Source organism: Electrona antarctica, assembly GCF_951216825.1.
Source record: "Electrona antarctica genome assembly, chromosome: 11".
NCBI lineage: Eukaryota > Metazoa > Chordata > Actinopteri > Myctophiformes > Myctophidae > Electrona > Electrona antarctica.
In genome coordinates, this window is record NC_136792.1 from 24,309,762 (window position 1) to 24,333,628 (window position 23,867).

At 43.1% G+C, this 23,867-nt stretch overlaps 1 protein-coding gene across 2 annotated transcripts in view; it reads right to left on the reverse strand.

Moving 5' to 3' along the window:
- Window positions 1-18,255: 18,255 nt before the first annotated feature.
- tenm4 (teneurin transmembrane protein 4) overlaps window positions 18,256-23,867 on the reverse strand; it is a gene marked incomplete at its 5' end in the record, with an annotated part of 244,856 nt that continues 239,244 nt past the window's right edge. For both annotated transcript variants that reach the window (XM_079513576.1, XM_079513575.1), the window contains one exon: window positions 18,256-20,256. In XM_079513576.1, the coding sequence (XP_079369702.1) occupies window positions 19,498-20,256 (759 nt within the window). In that variant the 3' untranslated portion in view covers window positions 18,256-19,497. The remainder of the gene's footprint in view (window positions 20,257-23,867) is intronic.

The window sequence follows — 23,867 nt, forward strand, 5'->3', positions numbered from 1 at the left end:
TCTTGGAAGACAAAGGAAGATATGCCCAGATGTCTTTCACAAGACATACATATAATTACTTTTTGCCTGCTGGTGCCACAGCAAACGTGGTTGATATGTATACCAAAAAGGAAAAGGATTCAGGCATTTCTCAAAGACAATTGGATGCATGTTATACTAGTCTACAACACTGGTTCTCAAAGTGGGGTACTGGGAAAATCATTAATAACCAAATGGACTCTTGAGGGTTTGTAACTTTGTAACTCTGAGAGACGAGTGTAGTTAATTTAACACAGAGGATTGTACAGTGTATATTGGATTGAGAATCACAGCAGAACAAGTTGAGAATCAATGTTACAGAACCACCCGTACATCTTCTGATATGGGAGTCCCTGGCATATTTTCAAATGGGGATTTCACTTGGGCGTATAATACAGCTTCCGCAGTTCCGCTGCTGTCTATATAGATTTCCATCTGAAAGGTCATTGGAGATAATATAGCCCAAATAATTAATCTCACTGCACACTAGCCAGCCAAATAGAAGTCAGGATGACTCAGAAAAGGTTGATTGTCTGTCTTCCCTACTTCGGACAATCATGACAACCTACTGCTGTGGACCCTTACCACACCACTATGAAGCACCACCCTAAAGTCTTTGCATTGGTTCTGCAATGCTGGTTGGTGAATCTCGGAATTGTTCTCATTCCTATTTCAAGGCCCAAGGTACATTGACAGTAGCCTCGGAAACCCAGACGTTTTTATTAGACAGAGAGAGAGAGAGAGAGAGAGAGAGAGAGAGTTAGCATACACATTCGTGCGCGTTTACGTACATGCAGGAATCCGTGTTAAATGTGTGCGTGCATGTGGTCGGACCAGGTCGGTCCATCTTTCCCTCTTACTGTAATCTAAATGTTACCCAAAAAGGGTTTATAGAACTGGGCTTATGCGTAGAGGATATTTCAGATTCTAAATGTGAAACATGGGGATATATTTGCCCAAGGCAAAATTACATAATGTTGCAAATGTCAAAGGGTTCCAAAAAAGCTTTCAAACTACAAAGGTTCAGTCATGTTGACTTTAGGCTATACTTTTGAAGCAGATTCTTCAAAACAGGTGTAAGGCAGCGGGGTGCAACCTTGGCTTTAGTATAAAAGGCCACGGCGATGCCCTTTTAGAGGGATGCGTCAAGACCTTGGGGCAGAAGAAAAGAAGAAAACTAGATTCTAAAGGCACAGGGGTACAGAAGGATTCTATGGTTTATGGATTTGTATATTATTCTAACACTTTCAACCTTGGTGAAACCCCATAAAATAGCAGATCTACAATCTCACAATGAGTCGTATCGTGACATATTTTGAATGTGTGATGGATGATAAAGTAATAAATCAATTAGTTCTGGTTCAGCAGGTTGCCATAGAATCCAGAATTCTAACAATTATCTTAATCATATATTCACGGTCACATGGCTTAATCTGCACAGTGTGCAGGAACATACACATTTTGAGAAAACAATACAGCAGGGGTCTTCAATGTGTTTCAGGCCAAGGACCCCTTAGCTGAGAGAGGTGAAGCAGCTAGGGACCCCCACTACATATTCTAATAACGTTGTGTTGCAGATTAAACTTATTCATAGATTCCATAGATAGCCTCAGACTTATTCGACAGCACTATCATGTGTAAATTAAAGTATTTTGTTTAAGACATTTAACCACTTAAACCCTCATTAAACTTGTCGTGCTTGGTTTGCTCCTTTATCCCTCTAAAGGCATTCCGCGCGCTGGCTTTAATTGGTCACAGCTGTAATTAATCAGACTTAATAAAACTGATTCAGTTTGTCTCGTTATTAACAAATCAACTCTTTTCAGTAGTAGTATGTGTGTTTGAAATGGGGTTTGTGCATGAATGATTCTACATACGAGTAGCCTACCACGTACTAGCTGTCTGTCGCTACTCCTCCACCCCACAGTGTTATGTCCACATCAAATTGGTGGAAATAAGTGCAATTTCAACGGCCAGGTGGGGTCCACACGGCTGGCCTGGGTGTGATTTCACTGGCGCTGTTGAAGGTTCTACTTTCTATGTGCTGCTGATTAAAACATTCTCCTCTTGTCTTGATCCACACAGTGTTGAGCCACGGTTGCACCATTTTAAATATCTGGCCACTGTTTGCTTGTTGTGATCCGTTAGTGATTGATCGTTAGTGATTGATCGTAGACGCTCACACAGACACGAGAGTATGCAGAGCAGAGTGGGAGGAGAACCGCAGAATTACCTCAATGTCTCAAATAAATCCCCCGTCATTCATATTTATTCCCCGACTTTAAATACAAAGTGTGTCCTGTATCAGTTCATTACGGGACACGTCTATTAGATTCCAAATACGGGAGGATTTTGTATATTTTACGGGCCGTTTTCCCCTCCCAGTGATCTGTGGCGTTCAAGGAAACATACTAGGGCCTTTACTGTTCCTAAAATTTGTTATCGACATGACATCAGGTTGTGACTGCAACTTGTTCCTGTTCGCAGATGACTCGGCACTGCTGGTGTCGGACAGGAACAAACTGCAGGTGGAAAAGGTCCTCAGCTCTGAACTCGGTAGAATCTGCACCTGGCTCGCTGATAATAAACTATCTTTACACCTGGGAAAAATTCATCCATTCTCTTTGGATCAAATTGTAACCTCAGCAATTAAGGCAGATGGCTTCTTGGTTAGAGTGGGTGACTAGAGGGTATATGCACGTCACATCATCATCAAACCAGGAAGCTATGCGGGAACGCCTACTGAGTGGCAAAAAACGACTTTCTGGCCTTGACAGCCCATACATCCAAACAAAAAAGTCCAATATGATTGCATTAAACTACGTTAAACGACGTTAAACTCAATTTGCCACTGACTTTGCCACTCGATTTGCCATTCACTTTATGCATGCGCATACCCTCTATATTATAACACGAAAAGATGAAATTATATACCTAACCTAGTTCCACCCTGGAGTAAAAAAGTTCAGGTGATAAGATGGCCACCAACGTAATCAAAAAAGTCAACCAAAGAACAAGATTCCTGTACAGGATCTCCTTCACTGGTCAACAAAAAACAACCTGAAGACCCTAACAGGAGCCCTTGTTCAAGGTTTCTAATCTTCGACTATGCATGCACGTCTTGGTACCACAGCACCTCAAAGGCCCTTAAAACAAGGCTCGAAACTTCCCAAAACAAATTGATCAGGCTACTACCTGGCCTCACTCCCCGAACCCACCTCACCCCTGCCCATTTTGACAGGCTGGAATGGCTGGGTTGATGACAGAGTACAGCATCTTGCAATGGGTCTGGTCCACAAGATTCGCTACAGCACCAAGATACCTGTCTAAATACTTCCTTAATGTCAACGAAGTCCACACCCATGCACAACACCAGTGGGAGTTCAACAAACCATGTGCAACCCAGATTCGGCTCAAACAAGGGACTAAATTAATTTCGCTCCTATGCCACCAAAATGTGGAACGCCCTACCAACAGCCATTAATACATGTGAATCCCTTGACTCCTTCAAAACCGCTCGCAAAGGGCACCTACGGACCGCTGCAATTCAAAATGGCCCCCGTCAATAAGGTCTGAGTGACTGATCTAAATCAAACCTCTTTGCCAAACATATAGCCAATCTATAAGCTCGTCTCACATGCAGCGCAAGACTGTGAGTTTGTAGATCTCAGAATGGGGATGCCAGGGTTCAAGTGGTTAATGTAGGCTATAAAAGAGATACTATGGCCCGGGCCAGCCTAGCGGTCCGGTCACCTATGCTGGTAGTCCAGCCTGACAGCATGTTGCCCCGATCCCGACGACCATTGCTGTGTGTCTACCCCCCCCCCCTCTTCCCGTTTCTTGTCAACCTACTGTCTATATATCAATATTAAAAAGACAAAAAGCCCCCCCAAAATACAAAAACAAAAATGTGTCGGCCCCCTGTAGTAACTCCAGGGGGTTCCCCATATGTTCACAGCTTCCCCCCACTTCTTCTTTTGCTGTGTGTTTTTTATCAGTTGTTCTCAATATTGTTTCTAGGGACCCCCAGGGGTCTTTGAGCTAAGTAAATAGATACTGTAGTTTAGTTACTGTACGAACCAAATGGACTCTTACGGATGTATCTCAGAGACCGTACAAATAGAAGCAAATTGACCCTAATGCATGTACTTTGTACACTATCAGGGCTATTTTACATAGTTTGGGGTCCCAGAGATTTAAAAGAAATAAAGAAAATTACTTAAGGGGTGTCCATGGCCTGGTGATCAAATTGAGACCATTGATATTAAAATGGTTGAGAAGGTGCCCAACACCTCCCACAGTCACATTTCAAAATGGGAAGGATCACTGCACACCAAAATAAATAAATCAAAATGCAGTTAGGAGGACAAAAGTTTATGGCCAACACTATACTGCCAAATCTAGAAGAAGCAACATCCCCTAACATTCGCTCCAACCATTCATTTAACAGCTTTGAACTTTTCTGGTATTTATATTTATATTTTTATATGGTTTTGCCTGCCTGCTGCCTCTTGCTCTGCATTAACAGGTCTAATAAATATGCATGAAGCTGGTTGGAACCCTGACAGGCAGAGCACCTCCACAAATGACAAATATTATCCTTGTGCTTGTTCTTTGACTGCAAGTGCAATGCATCACGATTATAAACATCTCTTACCTCCTCACAGGATTCCATGCAGTGGAAGGAAGGCAGTTCTCTGGATCATTGCTTCTCAGTCCCAACGACCCAGAGCTGAGCTTAATGCTGATTAGTCAGGAACTAATTCACATTTGTTTAAATAGAATACAGATACCTAAATATTAAACAAAGAAAACAGTGATTCCCAACCTGTGGGATGAGGCCCATTGGTGAGCCGGGAGGATATTAAAGTTAAAGTTAAGTTAATTCAGTGATTTCACTTAATTCAAATATCACTTTTTTCTTTTTTGGGGGGATAAACCTCCCTACTATAGAGTGCACTGACCATATAAGGAGGTCCTCCCTGTCCCCATGTAACCATGGGGTCAAAAAACCTTAGGTTTCGTTTTTGGCTAGAGGTCCCAGCCTTCATCCAATCAGGATAGAGAGGGGCCTTCCTCCAGTCATGATCGAGCAGGGGCGGGCCTCTGTGCATGTGCTGTTGGCCTGTTGCGTGTGTGTGTGTTTCTGTGTGTGTGTGTTTCTCTCCAGTTTATTTCTAGCTGTCCACAATGTCATTTGTCATTTTCAGGATTGGTGATTTAATGCTGAGATTCATTCTCGCTGGGGAATTCAAAATTATAGGGTTAAATGTTTCTCCATCATATCGTCGCTGTTGGGTGGAAACCTTGTCCAAAACCGTTCCTTTATTATCATAAAAAAAACTAAACTATTACATGTATTATTAGCGATCTACAAGTACGTCACATTGCTATGCGTTGTGAGCTTGTAGATCTGCTATTTTCACTAGTTTGGTGTGACACTTGTATGATGAATGTAGACCAGGGCATCAATTTACGGGGGAAGAAAACATAAAAAAATATGGAGACAGCAACAATATTATATTCAATATTCAAGACCAGGGCCATAACAATAACAAGCTGCTAGAATGCTAGTGTACTTCTCCTGAGTCAGACAGTATTTATCTTTAATTAAGTCATTTGATAGACAGCGATCAATAATACCTCTGCCTTTCCGCAAACAAAGGAGTAACAGTCAACTTCATGAGTTCTCCCAAGACGCCAAACATTAGCGACCCCTTTTTGTCACATCAACACAAGGATTGTTTTGAGTTTTTTTCCTGCAACAAAAGGGTCTGGTCCTTCGCCATGGATGGATTTGACCTCTGGGGCAATTAGACTAAGAACGTTATTAGATATGCTGTCAATACAATTTGTATAATGTGCGAATGCGGCCTCATTAATGAATGCACGCGCTGTCTGTGCGACTTAAGACAAAAGGTGGGTGATATTTCTGTGGGTGCTTTGTTCACACATGTCATGGTGGAAGCGTGACAGAGGATGGAGAGATGCAGCTGTGTCTCCCGTCCGCCAATGCTTCAAATAAATGACACTGTGCATCAGCCACAAAGGCAACAAACATCTAATTGTATTGGATTTTCTCCATTTAAATAAAGCCAGCTAAAAGCCAATTAGCTGCTTAACCCATTAAAACCGGGAAAGCATCGGTAGGCCTATTTTTAGATTTTTTTAAATAGCATTTCTTTGTCCACAGGTCCACAGCGACAAAAACATATTTTTTTTTTAATTAAATAAAGCGTATGAGAGAGATAGATGATACAATGATGAAATAAAATACAATACAATATAATACTCATAGGAAGAAGTATATGAAGTTGTGAGCAATAATTTAAATAACAAAAACAAAAAACAGACACATGAGTAAGACAGCATTTCAGTCATTCAATCTTGCCACTACAAAATCTGGTCGCAAAGGTATTATATATTTCACCCAATTAGACCAAAACTTTATACATTTCTCCTTCTGCAGTCTGAGAGAGAAAGTGGTCTGTACCATATTATAAATATAATTTACTATATCTATCCATTATTTTATGGTGGGGGCCTCAGGAAGCAACCAGTGTTGTATTTTTGAGGGGTGCTAGCCCCTCCAGGTTTAATGTTTGTTTTTAGTTCAATGTTTGTTTTAAAAACGCCATTGACAATGAAGAGAAATTAATGTTTGTTTTGTCCCTAACACAAACATTAAATCCCATTAACAATAAAGAGAATGTAATGTTTGTTTTGACACCGTTTGTTTTACGTCATCATCATTACATCACCTCACTTCACACGGGTGTGATTTTTAGATTTTATAGCTATAGCAACATAGGTTTTTCAGAAAACTCCTAGGATTATTTAAAATATTGGTTTAGAAGAGTTATAGCAGATATGCAAAAATACATCTAATATTTTTGAAAAATCTTGAATGGTGTTCACACAAATCTTTCTTGGCACAAAACAATTCTGAGATGGGCGTCCGTGGCCGAACACATCATTTTGGGGGTCCTTAATTGGCAGAAAGAAGTTTGAGAACCACTGATTTGGAATGCATTTTGTAGAATGGGCCTCAGGTCTTATTAGGTTAAAACAGATTCAATCAAACACCCTGTTAGCAGCAACACTTCAAGGGGAGTGACAGTAAGCAGTGCCACCTCTCTTATTCTGTGAAGACACTGCTGCAGTCAGACTGGAAGAGGCCTTAAGTCATATACTTCTGTTCACATATAGCCCTTATTTCCCACACATCATCAGCATGTGATTTGTAACGCCGATTTTAGCATAGTTGCTGTAATGTGGCATTTATGATGATTTAGACTAATCTAAAACGGAATTAAACATGAACACAGGCGCGCGCGCGCACGCACGCACGCACGCACGCACGCACGCACACACGCACACACGCACACACGCACACACGCACACACGCACACACGCGCACACACGCGCACACACACGCACACACACACACACACACACACACACACACACACACACACACACACACACACACACACACACACACACACACACACACACACACACACACACACACACAATCTCTATTTTTTCTCAAAACATCCTTTGCTTCATTGCTACATGCTGCATTTAAATACTGAGCAGAAAAAGAGGTTCAGTCTGGATGGGACAGATGGTCGTTAACATGGCTGACATCTTTTCCAGTATGAATTCATGCTCAAAGAGAATCCCTTTTGTGCTTGCAACAATGTTTCAAAATTGACTAAGACACATTCTCACTTTTGTTTTGAAGTAATACATTTCGGTAAAAATTAATTAGACATTTCTGGAGAAAGTAAAAGTAAAAATGTGTCAGAATTGTGTCTTGATAAGTGAATCTTTGATGCTAGCTTGAAATGTGCCGTTACATGCAATGTAACAAAGATGCAAACTGCAATACCCTCAGTCCAAACAAAGAAAGCCCAATTCTGCCAATTATTTCCTCCCCACACACGTGTGTTGTGTCCTACTGGCTCAACTTCCAGTGAGGAGCCCCCACTGGGAGCCTTTGTCCTACTCCTCCCACCCAACACTCGGCACTGACAGGTGCTGTCGCAGCCCGTAGGAGTACGTGTAGTGACAAATATCCTCCTCCCCACCTGCTTACTTCCCCCGAACACAGGGTTTTCATATAGACGCTATAGCTCGGTAGCCTGGTAAAACCACTCCGCCTGCTGGACAACATTTGCATTCTGCCAGAAGGGAGAGTCTGGTGTATCTCGGGCAGAGACGATGTACTCCGGACCAAATCAGACCGGAGCGATATGCAGCCGTATGCGGCCGCTAGAGGCGAGACTGATGACATATTGAAGCTGTGCCAAAGCACAAATGTAAACACAACCTAACAAGACTACAACTCGATATTATTATGGAGATATCAGATTGTTGTCCCGCTGCTTCCGGTTCATCGTTTCTGCTTGAGAGAGCCCAGATGCAGGCAGGAGGAAGGAACTTGTGAACTCAATACTGCTGATTCGAACCCCCAGACAGTGCATGGTAGGCAGGTACTTTTACCACTGCGCCACCTGACAGCTGAGATCTGCTATTAAAAAAAAGAAAAAAAGTATTCTTAAGCTCTCCTGATTAATTTGACTTCCTCTTTCTGTCAGTGCTGCCACTGAATGTTGTACGATGTGCACCACCACCCCTGCACCACCTGTAGGCTCAGCTTTGAGTTTCCCCTGAGGGGTTTTCTTATAGATCTTCATGCTCTTAAATGGTTGCCTTCTAATGTGCTGAGCAGAGAGTAATGTACAGCAGAGCCTCAACAAATTTAATATTCACACTCGTATTTACATTTCATGAATAAAATGTTCTCAAGCTATTGATGGTCTCAGTCTATTCGTGACTGAACTATTAAGTTGTAGTAACTAAAGCAAGCTGTATGTAGTGGAGTCCAAAGTTGCCTCTGAGATGTATAGTGGAATAGAAGTATAACGTATCAAATAATGGATAAAAGTACCTCATAATTGCACTTACGTATACAGTACTTGAGTAAATGTACTTGGTGACGTTACACCACTGCCCGGAGGATCACAACCCCTGAGGGGTATACAGGTACAGAGCTTACAGGTGGAGCTGGGGCGGTGGTGGGTGCAAAGAAAGAAGCTCATACATTAATACCATGGTGTGGTGGAGTGGTATATGTGACAGCGAGAGAAGCAAAGAGTGGAATGAGCGGAGCTTAAAAAAGCCTGCCAATTGGTCACCTGCTTGACATGTCACAGTTACATAACCCACATATTGTGTGACCCAACTAGCCGGAATCATTATGTGACATGGTATGCGTTCTCTTTGTGTTTTCCACTTCTCCCACTGTTGCAGGGTGACAGAGGGTCACAAGTACAGTGGTATGAGAGGCAGCGGGGTGCCCTTTGCATGACCCCGCAGGAATATAACGCAGCGCAAAACATCACCTCGGGTCCCTGTTTTCTCGGTGTGCATTTTTACAGTATGGCAGCAGCTCCTGTTTTTCTTTTGTTCTCATCTGGCGGGGCTCTGTATGAGACCTGCATTCTGAATTTCCACTTAGCCCCTCTCTCCTACATGTGGCCATGAGTTGACTTGTCATCGTTTGCCTCATTAACTTTCATGATTTGCCTGCCGTAGGCATTAGCCGTGGAGAGAGCACATTGTGGCCTGGAAGTGTGATTAAAGTGAGAATTTGAAGCTTCTCTATGGAAGGCATGTGGTCTACAATGTCTGAGGATGAGACACACACGCGCACACACACACACACACGAGGGACAGCGGGCAGTCCTTCCACCTGTTTAATTTTATATTTTAATGAGACACTGACAGGCAGGAGGAAAGCTAAGATGGTGTGAGAGAGAGAGAGAGAGAGAGAGAGAGAGAGAGAGAGAGAGGCCCTGATGGGATTCGATCCAAAGGCAGCAGGTGCACGGTACAGTACCTGCCGTCAGGAAATTTGGAACAAGTGTAGCTAATTACCATATCCTCACTGGGCTTCATTCACAGTCACAGAACATTTAATCTGCCGCGTGCACAGAAGCGTTTCTTTGTCAACACAATTTACACCCCCCAGAGGAATCAACGTGGGATGACCATCACGCAAATAATTGCACCTCTGGCTGACTGACGGGCTCAGAGGAGAGGCAGCGTGCGTTTGATTTGTTAGTGCTTATGCTTGGCGTGTGCACTCAGCATGAACCTGTCTGTCGCTGATATTAACAGCACCACTGATGACTATCACTTGTGTTTAGCCAACGCTGAGAGGTGACAGGAGGCAGTTGGAGAGTAAAAGCAATCTGGGGACATCCCTCAGTGGGTCTTCATTGCACAGTAAAATAGAGTATTAATTTAGCCTAACTCTGATAATGTACAAAATGGTACCAAAATGGGGAGTTGCACCACTCAGTTCACACAGGTGTGATTTTCACTTACAAGTGACTCAAAACTTGGTTTAGCGTTCTCGCTGTTACTTAGAATATCCATTGGGTAGAATACAAGTCACCTCGTGGTACAAGTGTGGGGCCACTCGTCCTTTATGAGGCTATATGCACAAGTAATCTTTTTTCCTCTCAGTAATAACACAGCGTGGTTCGTTCTGTATTGCAGAAGAAAAGTAAATGGAGTGAGAAGGCGGAAGCATGGCCACGTTTTATGCGCTCGCACTGGAGCGTGCCGCGTCAAGACAAGAGCCCCAGGTCTTAAAGGAACCTTGTGTGTATATGGAATATTTTTTCTGTAATAAAGAAGAATTGGGATGTTCTCACTAGCGTGTCTTGAGCAAAACGTTCCGGTTCAAATAACTACTTTCTGGCATTGACAGTCCATACATCCAAACAGAAAAGTAATCTGGTTGTATTAAACAACGTTAAACTCGATTTGCCACTACTTTATGCATGTGCATGCCGCATACCCTCTATTCCTACGCACTGCCACTCCAACATGCTCAATACTAACCCTGTCCCTAACCGCATGCGGAAGTTACGTAGTCGGAGTGGCGGTGTGTCGGAATGCCACTCTGTTCCCTGGCAGAACAGATCCACAGACGACACCATAGCCACACCGCCCTCTCCCACCTGGGGAAGAGGAACTGTGTTTCTATATTACAGCTGCAGTGTTGGGGGACATTTCACCGCTGGAAGAAACTGCAGTCACTCAATGTTAATAGTATTTGTAGATAACAGTAGCACAATTTGAAATTTGCACCCCATGGCCAGAAAAATAATGAAGTCTGTGTGTTTGACTATAGACTGGATTGCTGAATTCCTACAATGCCCATAATGCTTAAGTGCACTTCCCCTCCTTGAGGAGAGGGGGGAGGCTGCATGGAGGTGTGACTTTGTAGTCCAGGAAGGAAGTGAGGCCACATTTTCAGGTTTTTGGTCATGAACATTTTTGGTCATGAACATGGCGTGATGACTAAAATATATATTAAAAAAAAACATATTACACACATAAAAACGCCAGGAAAGTGTTTATCGTGTCCTAAACCTAATTAAAATTAGCTCTGTTTGCAAAAGAGGTGAAGTGTCCCTTTAAAGGCTCATACATAGTCTGGATTTTCGGTGGTTAGGTGACCACCGAACTACAACATGACGTCACAAGCCACTCCAGCCCTTCTCTGTTTTTACTCACCACCGCTCAACGTTATTTCAGCTCTGGTGGTCAGCTCACCACCGAAAATCCAGACTATGAATAGGCCTTTAGTCAGACCTCCAGTTAGTCCGACCTGTGCTGTGGGTTACAAATCACCCATGCTGCAGGTTACAAATCACCCGTGGCTTCCTGTGTGTCACGGATGCAAACAGAGTGAGTTGAACCCAAGTGCAAAGTCACAACAAACAAGAGTAGATTTTAAAGTATTTAATAAAGAATAGGCATATCTTACACTGAAGTTGCAGGTAGGAATCAGGCAATCGAGAATGACATAATAGTCAAAACAGGAACAAGCAAAGCAGGACATCAATGACACCAAATTAGTGTTTGCACTAAGTCCAGTTTTATAGGAGCTGGTTGATTGTAGAAGTGTTCACAGGTGGGCTGATGAGGGAGTTGAAGACAGGTGTGTAAATGGGACTGCAGTGTGGTGGAAATGAATGTGGGAATGGCCATGGTGGGGACAGACCTTGACACTGTGAGGTTATAGGTTAGTTAGGGATAGTGTTAGTAATGGTCGGACACTCGGACTAACGATTTTGACGCTACCGCAGCGTTAAACACCATTGTCTCCTCCAGGCTCAACACTAAACTCAGAAAGCTTGTACTGAAGCCCAGCCTAACACTTCATCACAGGAGACCCCCACTGAGGCTCTGTAGCCAGTAGCCTCAGAACCAAGGACAGTAGACTGCTAAACATAGCTATACTTCCCCCGGGGCAATCAGGCTTATGAACAAACAAGCCAGGAAAAAGAAAAGGAAGCTTGGAAAGCGCTAATACCCTCCCATCCGACTGACGGGGTTACTGCGTAAGGGTAAATGGTTCAAAGAAAGACAATTTAAAGCTTTCGTTTTGCGGCAGATAATGATAAAAGTGAGGTTTCTGTTTGGGAAGCAGTCTGTGGATTTATATAGCAGATGTCAAAGCCCGACTGACCTCTAAGGCTCTCTGAAGCATGACAGTGCATGTGTGGCATGCAGTCCTGTGTCCTTAAACCAAATGGGTCAGGATAGGATAGATTGTCATTTTTTTTCGTAACACATCATCGTGTATCCTCATAATATTCAGGTGCAGGTGAGCCAGCCATTAGAGAATGGGGTGCAGGTGTGTTCTCTTACCACGCCTGCTATTGATGATATGCACACGGCTGCCATCTTGCTAACTATAGGTGCAACTTCCCATAGAGCACCGAAGTCTGACGTCACTTTCAGTAGAGGGCGCCTATACACAGGTGCATGTATTTTGCAACCACTTCCTTAAGTGACTTTGTGTGTGGGTGGGTGGGTGGGTGGCTGGCTGGCTGGGTGCGTCTGAGCACGAAAACAGCATGGTTGTTTTTCACCACCTGTGCGCAACCTAACACACACACAAACACACATGCACATATTAACTGTATATATAGTGATTTCGGGTGTGCCAGTACAGTACAGTGACAGTACAGTACAGTACAGTAGGCTACAGTGGAGGGTACAGTAGAGGGACCCCCACATGGTAACTCTGTCATTTCTCAACCGTTTCGGACGCGGGGCGGCTCGCCGGAATCAGGCCGGCACCCGTGGTTGTGCCTCTCTTCACACCCATTGGTTGCCGTTTTGTAGTTGGACAAAAATCCTTTCTCTCCAACATCCACTACCACTGAAATAGGGTGTTGTTCAATTGCTTCGTATTGATATTCTGTGTATTCAATTCTTATTTTAAACTTGGTGTCAGTAAAAAGTAACATCACAGGTGCAGCATGGTGACTGGGCATATCATTTTGTTTGTTTTGAGTTTTTTCCAAAAATGATGTTTTAGCAAATTCAACATATGGAACCAGGTGTGGAACAAGGCAGAAAGAGCCTGCTGGGTAGTCAGTCAGGGACCAATCAGAAGGCTGACAAATGGTGAATTACACCCTCCTCTGTCTCTGCTCCATGTAGCCCTACAACCATGCGTTACACAAAAGCATCAAAAGTAGCACATACAGGCTGTCAAAGTAAGAACAGCTAATGAATGAAAATGGTCTTTCTCTCTTTTTAAGTTTGTGCTCTCATTTAGAGAGAGAGAGAGAAAGGAAAGAGAGAGAGAGAGAGAGAGAACACTAGCACAAGCTCTGCCAAAGGACGTTCTACAGCTCCAGGGGTCCTTGAGGGGGTTCCGGGGGGTCCGTCCCAAGCTAAAGTTAAAATAGCATCCAAATCAGTTTAAACACTTTAACCCTATAATACAGTACATGGGCTATTTGAAAGTACCGACAACACGGGCACAATGCGTGTTAATTGTGAGCTTGTAGTCTGCCATTTTGAAAATACATTTAATGTTAAAAGTTTTGATTTCTTTTGAAACACAAATCGGGGGTTTCCCTGGCACATTTTTTTTTCTTTGGCCTGAAAGTGTTTGAGAACCACATGGTCTACACCAGGGTTCCCCAATACATTTTCCTCAAGGGCCATATTTTGACTCGGGAACCAGGCTGGGGGCCGAGTCCGCACGGGCGAAGAATTGGGTTTTTTATTTTTTCATTAATTAATTAAAAAAAAATCTCAACCAGTGGTCCGGGGACCACCAGTGGTCATTGAGGGGGTGCCCAGTTTGACATGCATAGGCTACTGACCCCCATTTAATGCCATTTATATCTGGGACACCCCCCCCCCCAAAACAAAACAAAAAACCTTTTTTTTTAATTCTTCCAGGGGCCACAAGGGGGCGCTCCGCCCGCCTATTGGGGAACCCTGGTCTACACAGTAGCTCCAGCTATCTGCTTGCAGGAATTAATTCACACAGCAAAACAAAGCTGCTCTTTGTGAGCCAAGGGGCTAGAGAGGCTCAGTCTAAAGGCCAGGGTATCTAAGGATACACGTACCTCCAGGGGATGGAAGTATAGAATTCAACCCACCCTGCAAAGGTTCAAGGAGTCAGTCAAGCTTCCCTTTGAGCCATAACATGTAGGCGTGCTGCTTTGACCAAGTCGGCCTGCCATCAGGGGTGTAAAAAGTATCCTCACATTCTTTTTAAGTGGTGCAAACCACTTCCTTAAGTAAGTATGTGTGTGGGTGCCTGCCTGCCTGGCTGGCTGCCTGGGTATGTGCGAGCACGAAAACAGCATGGTTGTTTTTCACCTGTGCGCAACCTAACACACACACAAACACACACGCACATATTAACTGTATATATGGTGATTTCAGGTGTGCCAGTACAGTACAGTACAGTACAGTACAGTACAGTACAGTACAGTGCAGTACAGTACAGTACAGTACAGTACAGTACAGTACAGTACAGGGACCCCCACACGGTAACTCTGTCATTTCTCAACCGTTTCGGACGCGGGACGGCTCGCCGGAATCGGGCCGGCACCCTAGGTGCGTTCCTGTGGGTATGGAACCCCCCCCCCCCGGGGACCCCCACACGGAGTTGCACCACTTACTTCACATTTTTATACTTACGTGAAAGTATCAATACTGCAGTGCAGAGAAACAATCTGTTACAATATAACATCAGAACCATAACATTGTCTGAAAACTTATATTAAAGAACTAAAACTTTAATATTTAATAAAATAGATTTTGAAAATACAAATGAAAATGTTCCTTTAAAGTATCCGAAAAGTACTCCAAAATTCAGGATCTGCAGTTGCCTTGCTTTGGTTTGGAATATCTCCCTGATTTCTGAGGTTTCATGATTGGCAAAGATCCCTGTGGATTTCCCGGTTGAAATAACTAAAGTTATGAAAAAGCTACAATATTTGCCTCTGACATATCGAAGTAAAAGTATTGAAAATTGGAACATGTACTTAGTTACTTTACGCATACCAGTCAATTAGTGTTCCAAGTTTCATACAGTGTGACTTGAGCCTCATTAATCTCAGAACACGATTGTGCAACAAAACAATCGACACGTGTACTTACCGTAAGGGCATTACTGTGCTCATAAGTGCTAGCGAGCTAACAGCTGCTCACTCCATTTAATATGGTGTTCTATTCCAGACAGGTTAGGTGCATTACAGGTGGTGCAGTGTAATATAAGCCCAAGCCAGGAAAAGGCACACATGGTACATGATTACATTACTGCTGTACCATTAGTTCATAGTTAATCTTCATAAAGGCCCAGTGAAATGTGCCGTCCGATGGCATTGTGCAGTAGTTAAACCACACAGGGACGGATTAAGGGGAGAGGAGGAGGCCCCCTTAGGCACAGCATCCATGGAGACCGCCTCTTCTACCACAAGTCACCCATCTTCTTATTCGGGTCACCCATTTCCATTCTCACATTTTTCCCTAAACAACAAATAGCTGATCTGCAGGATCACAGGCACGCATTGAATTCTGACAGAAGCATCCGGCTTTGCCCTAAAGGTTTTTCTTTGTGAGCTATACTGTAGTAGGTTACAGATAGAAAGTATACTGTATCATAAAGTGGAAATTGCGAACTTGGCTTACTTCTCATAAATGGCAAAAAAGCAGGTAAACAGGCTTATCTAGTAGGCTATTAAGATAAGACATTTCACACTGACACGTTGATACTGTACATAATTAGACAGCAAAATACTAATATCCTACTTTCTGTGGCCCAAACAAGAATTTCATTTCAATGTCATTTCGGCAATGTGGGTTACAATTAGGCATGTAACGATATATCGTATTCGTAACAATTTAAATCGTGATTAAATCCCAATTTGAGTCGTGACGCAAACAGCAGAGAGTACGTACAAAAAAAAGAAAAGAAAATACAGGATCTTTGCAAGAGAATTGATTAAAAATTTGTTTTCAGTCATTTGCTACTGTATTGAAGAAAATATAAGAGAAGAAAATTAAAAGAGAAAGAAAATATTGGATTTGTGTAAGAGAAATAAATAAATAAATAAAAATAAATTGTATATGCTTACATACATTTTCAGTCATAAGTCTGTAAAATAATTTTGTTTAAGAGTTTCTTGAAAAATCGTATTGTGAACCTATAGTATCGTGATTGGAATCCAAGTGAGGTGATTGAATCGTTACATACCTAGTTGTGGAAGCCTTAAGGAGACATAATAATGTTTTCCTGTAGTCGACAAAACACATAACATTTTAAACACAAAATATTCCCTTTATTTTTTCGTTTTATTCTACCAATAAGACTACACAGGGTAGCTCTAAGAGGTATCTACATTTGCATTTTTATTTACAGCTCGTTTCAATGTTCTATATTTACAAGGGTCCAAGAGAAGCGCTAAAAACACAGTGTTGAGAACAAACAGAAACTCAAAAATGAGTCTGAAACTTTAGAAAAAGATACAGTCTTATGACACACAACAGTTCTCAGTGCAATATTCCACAATGCAAATATCCTTCATTCATAATAATGTTGAACATCCATATTTAGTTTTTCGGGGGGGGAAACATAATGTCAGCACTTCAACCGACTGAAGAAAAAATAAACGTGATCTGCAACGCTTTACTTTTCTAACAGATTGAGACACTTCAATTATGCTTCCCCGTGTCTCGCGACACACAAACTCAAGGGGTCTGATGGGAAAGGGGAAAAAAATGAAGAAATGTCGACAAGAAAGTCCTGCCGTGTGCAGTTAGCTTGGCGTAGATCAACAAAAATGTACCTGGAGTCAAATCAATGACACCGTTCCCAAAACAGTTCTGACGCGTCTCAATTTAGCATTTTCCCACATAATGACATTTTGACCACAAGCTAAAGTTGTCCTTTCTTTGCGAGGTCCCCTCTGAGGAGAACAGGAGACGCGTGGGAGCGCCGGCATCTGAGGGACCCGGTGGTAATTATGTCCATGAGGCTTTATTTTCCAAGGTTAGCATGTATCTCTGGTGACCTTTTAGTCTGTGAGTTGGAAGTAACACACCTGCAGGTCTAATGCATGTCAGCCAGCCATGGGACCAGCCAATGAAGAAGCCCTATATCCTGAAGAATGAGAGCACTTTAGAGGCAGACCCCGGAGCAGTCCTCGGGGCAAAGGCTATATTCATGGTTTTAGCTCGACACACAGCATTGCTACCAGGCAGTGGTGGACTGTAACAAAGTACATTTACTTGAGTAATGAGTATCTGTACTTTTTTGAGTATCTGTACTTTGAGTATTTATATTTCTGGATACTTTGACTTGGCGTTCGACTCGTCGATCCACCAGCTCACAATGTGTTATGTGACGTGTTGTGAGCTTTGTAGAGCTGCTATTTTAATAGTGTTGATATTTTTGGAAAATGTCTGGAAAATATTTGATATGGGGCAGAAACTGTATAAATTTCAATACAGCAATGCGTTGATATTACATTTGTTTTACACTTACAGTATGAGTAACTTAAGTATTTGAAAAGCAGTACTCCAGTACTTTAACTCAAGTACCCATCAATAGAGAAACTTGTACTTGTAGTTGCGAGTACTGTACTGATGTTGAGTGCCACAGTTGTTGACAACAACAGTAGGTTTTTAGTAATGCTTCTTCAGATTTCAATTTCCTTTTTGCACCCTCACTATGAACACTCTTTCATCCAAACAAATTATTTGTATTATGTGGGTAATACTGAGAAAATTGATAAAAGCAGTGTTTGCCATCTGTTATATTTCCCATAAATTGCTTGACTGCCATGGATCGGTAAAATGTAGTCCTTACACTAATGAAAAACACAATAGTTGATTTGAACTAAACCACCTTTCAATAGTTTATTCCACGTGTCGACACACCCTTAAGTATTGTTCAAGTACAACAATTAACAATAAAAGGGACAATAGTTCACATTTCTTTTTTTTAAATTCACATTTGTTATACTGTTATTCCATATAGCTATTTATAAAACAAAACTAAAAGGTAGTTCAAAATCATTCCCATAAAATACCTTTTTTGTCGTTTAATACAGACATTGTTTCCACAGTATTTTCTTACAGGGTTGGCTCTATCGTCATAATCAGGTTGTTTGACCACAGTCAAATGAAAAGCAGAGAGCAGATTTGTGTTACAGCATCCTTTTTTCCCCCTCTCGCGAAACAGATTCATGGCGAAAATAATAACAAACAGACATAAAGTAAAATATCATGTGACCACAAATCCCTTTGTTGGCTTTACCGTACAATTTCAGCTTGATTAAAGGAGTTTTTTGTTCATTTTTAGTTTGTACAGAAGGCAGTCCACATGCACATGTCATGGTGCATCAAAGCCTTCCATACTAAGACAACAGAGCATCAAGCTTTCACTTCAAGATGAAATAAAAAATAAGAACAAAAACACATCAAACAAGACATCACGCAAATGAAGGTGCTTAGACAAGTTCAGTGGAACATTGACGGCCGGGGTTGTACAGCCAACGGATGATTTCTGTCCATTATTTATCGACGACTGGGGGTTACGACTGTTTCTCAAGTACAAGAAAAGAAAAGTTAACGAGAAGGAATCTCCTTGGCTGAGGCGAAGCAAAAAGGCAGAATGGAGCAAGCTCGTAGAGTCACAATGTACTCGTCTGGCAGCGGAGTGGCGTCAGTGGACAAATACCGCTTAACCAACTCCAGGATTCCTCTGAACAGAATCACCAACCGGGACAAGGGAAAGAACAGGAGTCACCAACGTAAGTCACAGACATCGCAATATGTTCATCCTCTAGCAGCCGCACTTGGAGAGCAAAGACTGTTAAAGAGTCTTTTAAAAAGGACAAGGTCACTCTTCCGTTAATACAGTGCAACGGAATGTAACCACAGATTTTCTTTCTTTTATCCTCTTTTTTTTCCTTTTTTTACGGTATATTAAAAAAAAAAAAACAAGTTGAGCACAGTCAAAAAGAACAAAACAAGTTAAGTGGTCATGTACGCAACTGTCTTTGGCAAGAATGTCTTCTGTCCTATCTATGTGTGTAGTCCGATTCACCGCAGGGCCTCATGTTCATGTCACCTTCGGCCCATTTCGCTCTGTCTCATGAAGTGAATGTTGTTCACGCTGTCCGCCAGCTCCGGGTACTGGTCCACCGACACCACATAGTAGCCGTCGTAGCCCTGGACTCTCCCCGAGCCCAGCAGCTGCTGCTTCTCCCCTTCGGTCCAGGTGCGCGTGCCCTCCTCTCCGTCCCGCAGTCTCTGCCGCTCGCGCGACCAGGCCTGCGCCACGGCCCTCTGCCGGGCCAGCTCCAGCACGCGGACCTTCTCCTCATCCACGGTGCTGCCGTAGCGCGTGTTGAGCCACAGCGAGCCGTACTGCAGCTGGATGTCGGTGATTCGCCTAGTCCTGCCGTTGAGGACGGCATTGACCTGCGTCACCGTCACGTTGACGCCAGTCTCCAGCGTGCGGCGCCCCACCGTCATGCCGATGAGGCCCAGGTCTGCCTCCACGGAGCCCAGCTTGATGAAGTAGTGAGCGTCCATGCCGCCCACGGTGAAGTGCAGGTCCTCCAGGTAGAAGGCGTGGTTGAGGACGGCGGCCATGCGCCGCCCGTCCTCGCTGGCCGAGCTGATTATGTCCGTGCTGACACGGCCGCCGCGGATAGCAAACTTCACACCCTTGCCGAAGATGGAGCCGCCGGAGGCGAAGAGCGTCTTGCCCTCGGGCTGCGGACAGCCGGCACTCTTGGCCCGGTAGATCTGCCCGAAGCGCTCCAGCTTCACGAAGGCCTTCAGCTGCCTCTGGACCTCGCACTGCACGCCCAGCACCGACTGCCAAACACACAACAAACTCATGTTAGTCACAATGATCACATAGCTGTTCTGCTTACACAGTCCAGGAGAAATAAAGGGATCCTACCTTATGAAAAGTTCAGTAGATTACAGTACAATAAGCAAAACTAAAACGTCTTTGTTCAATACAATAAAAATCATCTTATAAAATAAGAATTGAAGAAATTGAAGAGATTCCACAGATTAGAAGCATCATCAGCAGCATCACCAAATGTTTTTCTGGGGGTTTATTTTTGTGACCTCAGTAATCCATCAGCAGAAGGCCTGTGCTCATGCAGGGTCTTGTGTGTACTGTATGTGTTGTCAGTGGCCCGGCCAGGACCTAGCCCATTTAGTACTTAACCACTCAAACCCTAAATACTTCATTGACCGGGGTCCCCCAGGGCCACATACTTGTTCCACTCCTTTTAGGGTTGTAACAGTACATATATCCATACTGCCGAAAAGGGTGTTCAGCTCTGTACAGCCGTGTAACAAAGTAGTGGCGAAGAAAAAATAAATAAAGAAACATGTTTTGCATCCAGAATTTCAATTCCGAGTACCTAGTGCTGTCAGTGCAGGGATTATATTTTTTTTTATTATTTATGGTGTCTGATTTTAATGACCACAAGGGGAGGTAAATGTATTTTTCCCAGAGAAAGGAGGTGTCATTCACTGCCAACATTTTTCTTTTTCTCCTTTGTACATACATAGTATTTTGTATTTGTTGATGTTGATGTCGATGAATTGAATACATATAGGACCACAATAGAAACAATATATTATTGTTATACTTTTAGCCTTAACGTCTCGTGCTGTTTACATTTGTGACTATTACATTATTCAAATGAACAACACTCGCTCGCTCTCCTAAAAAAAAACAATCACTGACTTGTCTAAGGCATGTGCTGTGCTCAAACGGCGCTGGATGGACATACGGTACAGAGCTACAGTGACTGCCCGTCACCTCAGTCCTGACTGGAACATGGCACTGTAAGCCATGCTCTGCAAACTCAGCCTATTTATAAACAACACAGCAGTGCACACACGTCGGGGCAGAGGGACTTGAAGGAGGCATGCAGCGCTGTGACACTTACTGTACGTGTGTGCCATCTCTTGCTGTGGTTATGAATGAGACAGCTGTGCATATTTGCTGAGAACCAGCAGGTCGGCATTGGTAATGCCTCATGTTAATATCAAGTTGAATATTATATATCGTTGCTGTCGGGCAGAATGCTCTTATCTCCATATTTTATTATTATGTTATTTTTTTTCTAAATCAAACTACTTCATCATACTACAGTGACACAAAAGTAGGAAAAATAGCAAGTCTACAAGCCCAAACGTGTCACAATGCCACATGTTTTGAGCTTCCATTTTTTGCTATTTTTGAATCCTGAAAATAACGAGGTTTTCACCGACAGCAGCGATACACAGAATGTGAGCTGTGTGAGTAATATTTTTTGAGGGGCGCCGCTAGCCCCTCCTATGCCCAGCTTTGAGTGTTTGTGTAAACACAAACATTGAAGACAAAAGTGTGTAAACACAAACATTGAAGACAAAAGTGAGGACGCAAATTGTGATTGGGCGGTGTGATTGGGTGGGAGATGTGCCATTGGTTGATAATGAGATAGAAGCATATGAGCATATGACGCGATGAAGATATGTACCAATGCCAGGGTATAACTGGTTATCGATGGTGACGTATTGATGATATTTTATACATATTTTCACTTTACTGTGTCGAACAAACTAATGAAATACCACACTGAATGTTTTGTTTATACAACCTTCCCCTTCTACACTGAGCTCATACAATTGCCACACTAGGGTTCACATACAACACCATTTAAAAAGGACTTACAATTTAGGCATTTAGCAGACGCTCTTAATCCAGAGAGACTTACAGTAAGCAAGAACAACACATTGTAATACATGAAATACATAGAAATAGTCATCAAGGATCATAAGCAAGCTAAGAACCTAACATCCATCTAACAGTAGAATATCTGTACAATGAAACTATGAGTATTGAGTACACTATATGGTGCTTTTAAGTCAACTCTAATGACAGGGAGTCAGTGCAAACTTTCTGCAAGGCAGCCTTCAGTAATCATTTTTTCCCCCTCCAAAAACTGTATCCCTCAAGCCATCTGTCAAAAGATGCCTGTTGCTACACTCTTGGCTTCATCTCCAGTCCAGTGTGATGTACGTGTGTAGTGTGGTATCATCATCACGATATACACTACAGTATATGTTCTATGAGAGAAATCCTGCACCTTACACTGTATATCTGTAGCCTATTCTAAAACCAGTCCAGGCAACCCGTGTTTACTTCCTTCTGTGTTTCAAATTCATCCACACCTGAATGCATCCAAGAGATTCTGAAATCCCACACAGTGTCAGGGCTCACATACTGTAAATGCAAATGTTCAACAATGGCGTTCAGACAACCCGCTCTTGGGTTCAAAATGTTGCAAACTGCCACTTTAATTCTTCCCTGTGGGTTGAATTTTAAAGGGGAACATAAGCTGAAATAATAAAAAAAGAAAACACACACAAAAGGTTAAAATATGCAGATAGGAGGTTTCTCCCCGACAACAGTGATATTTTCAGTGAGTGACACGACTGTGAATGTCCTGTATAAAACATATACAGGGAAATATTTGTCAGAAAATCCACATGTCCCTTATCATTCCTGACACGTATGATATTTAAAAAGAGAAAGTGAAGCTACTAACTTCTGACAGCCCTGCTGTGCCATATATGAAAAAAGGAATTAGTTGGGTATGTACTCTATCTGTGTAATTCCTCATGGCACCAAAGCTTTGTATGGGGTGTGCTGCGCATTCCCTTCAGAGAGAATTAATCCCCTGCCCTAATATTACTTGACAAGAGCTGATGCTCGGGAAGAAAAATAAGTAAACATTGAAGGGACGGGGGTGGTGATATGGGATGGATATGAGCCAACCGAGGCGCCGAGCGAGACGGGTCTGAGGCAGAAGAACAAGCTGCGATAAGCCACCGAGTGTCAAGTGTCCTGAGGAACTCGTCAACCGTGTCCGGCATCCCGGTGACAGTTTCTAATTCGGTTTGAGGTCGGCGCCATATGAAGGGGTGATCCGGGGGCGCAGGAGAGAGACGCGAGTGGAGGTGGGGGACTGGTGGAGGTGGGGGACTGGTGGAGCCAGTTGGCTGCGGTGACCAGCCTCCTATATCATCTCTGTCGGGTGGAAACCTCATATGTCCAGAACTGTTACTTTTCAGTATTCAAATTCAAAAGTATCAAAAGTAGCAGATCCACGAGCATTTCGAGCTTGCATCAGCTACTTTTGTGTGACGCTGTAGTGTGATCAAGTAAGGCATTAATGAAAAAACACAAAACATGGAAAATAGAGATAAGAGGTTCCTGCCCGACAGCAACAGAATCTACCCCATCCACAGATCTGTGACAGCTCTGGGCCTGGCTTGTCCCCGGCTGAGCCACCCAGTCACCCAGTAGGAGAATCAAAATGGCCCCCCGGGGACACTTCACACCACACCACGGTGCGTTTGTTTACCCGTACGTGCCAGAGCTGTGACCCCGGTCAGCTGTCCCCAGGGCGGCGTGC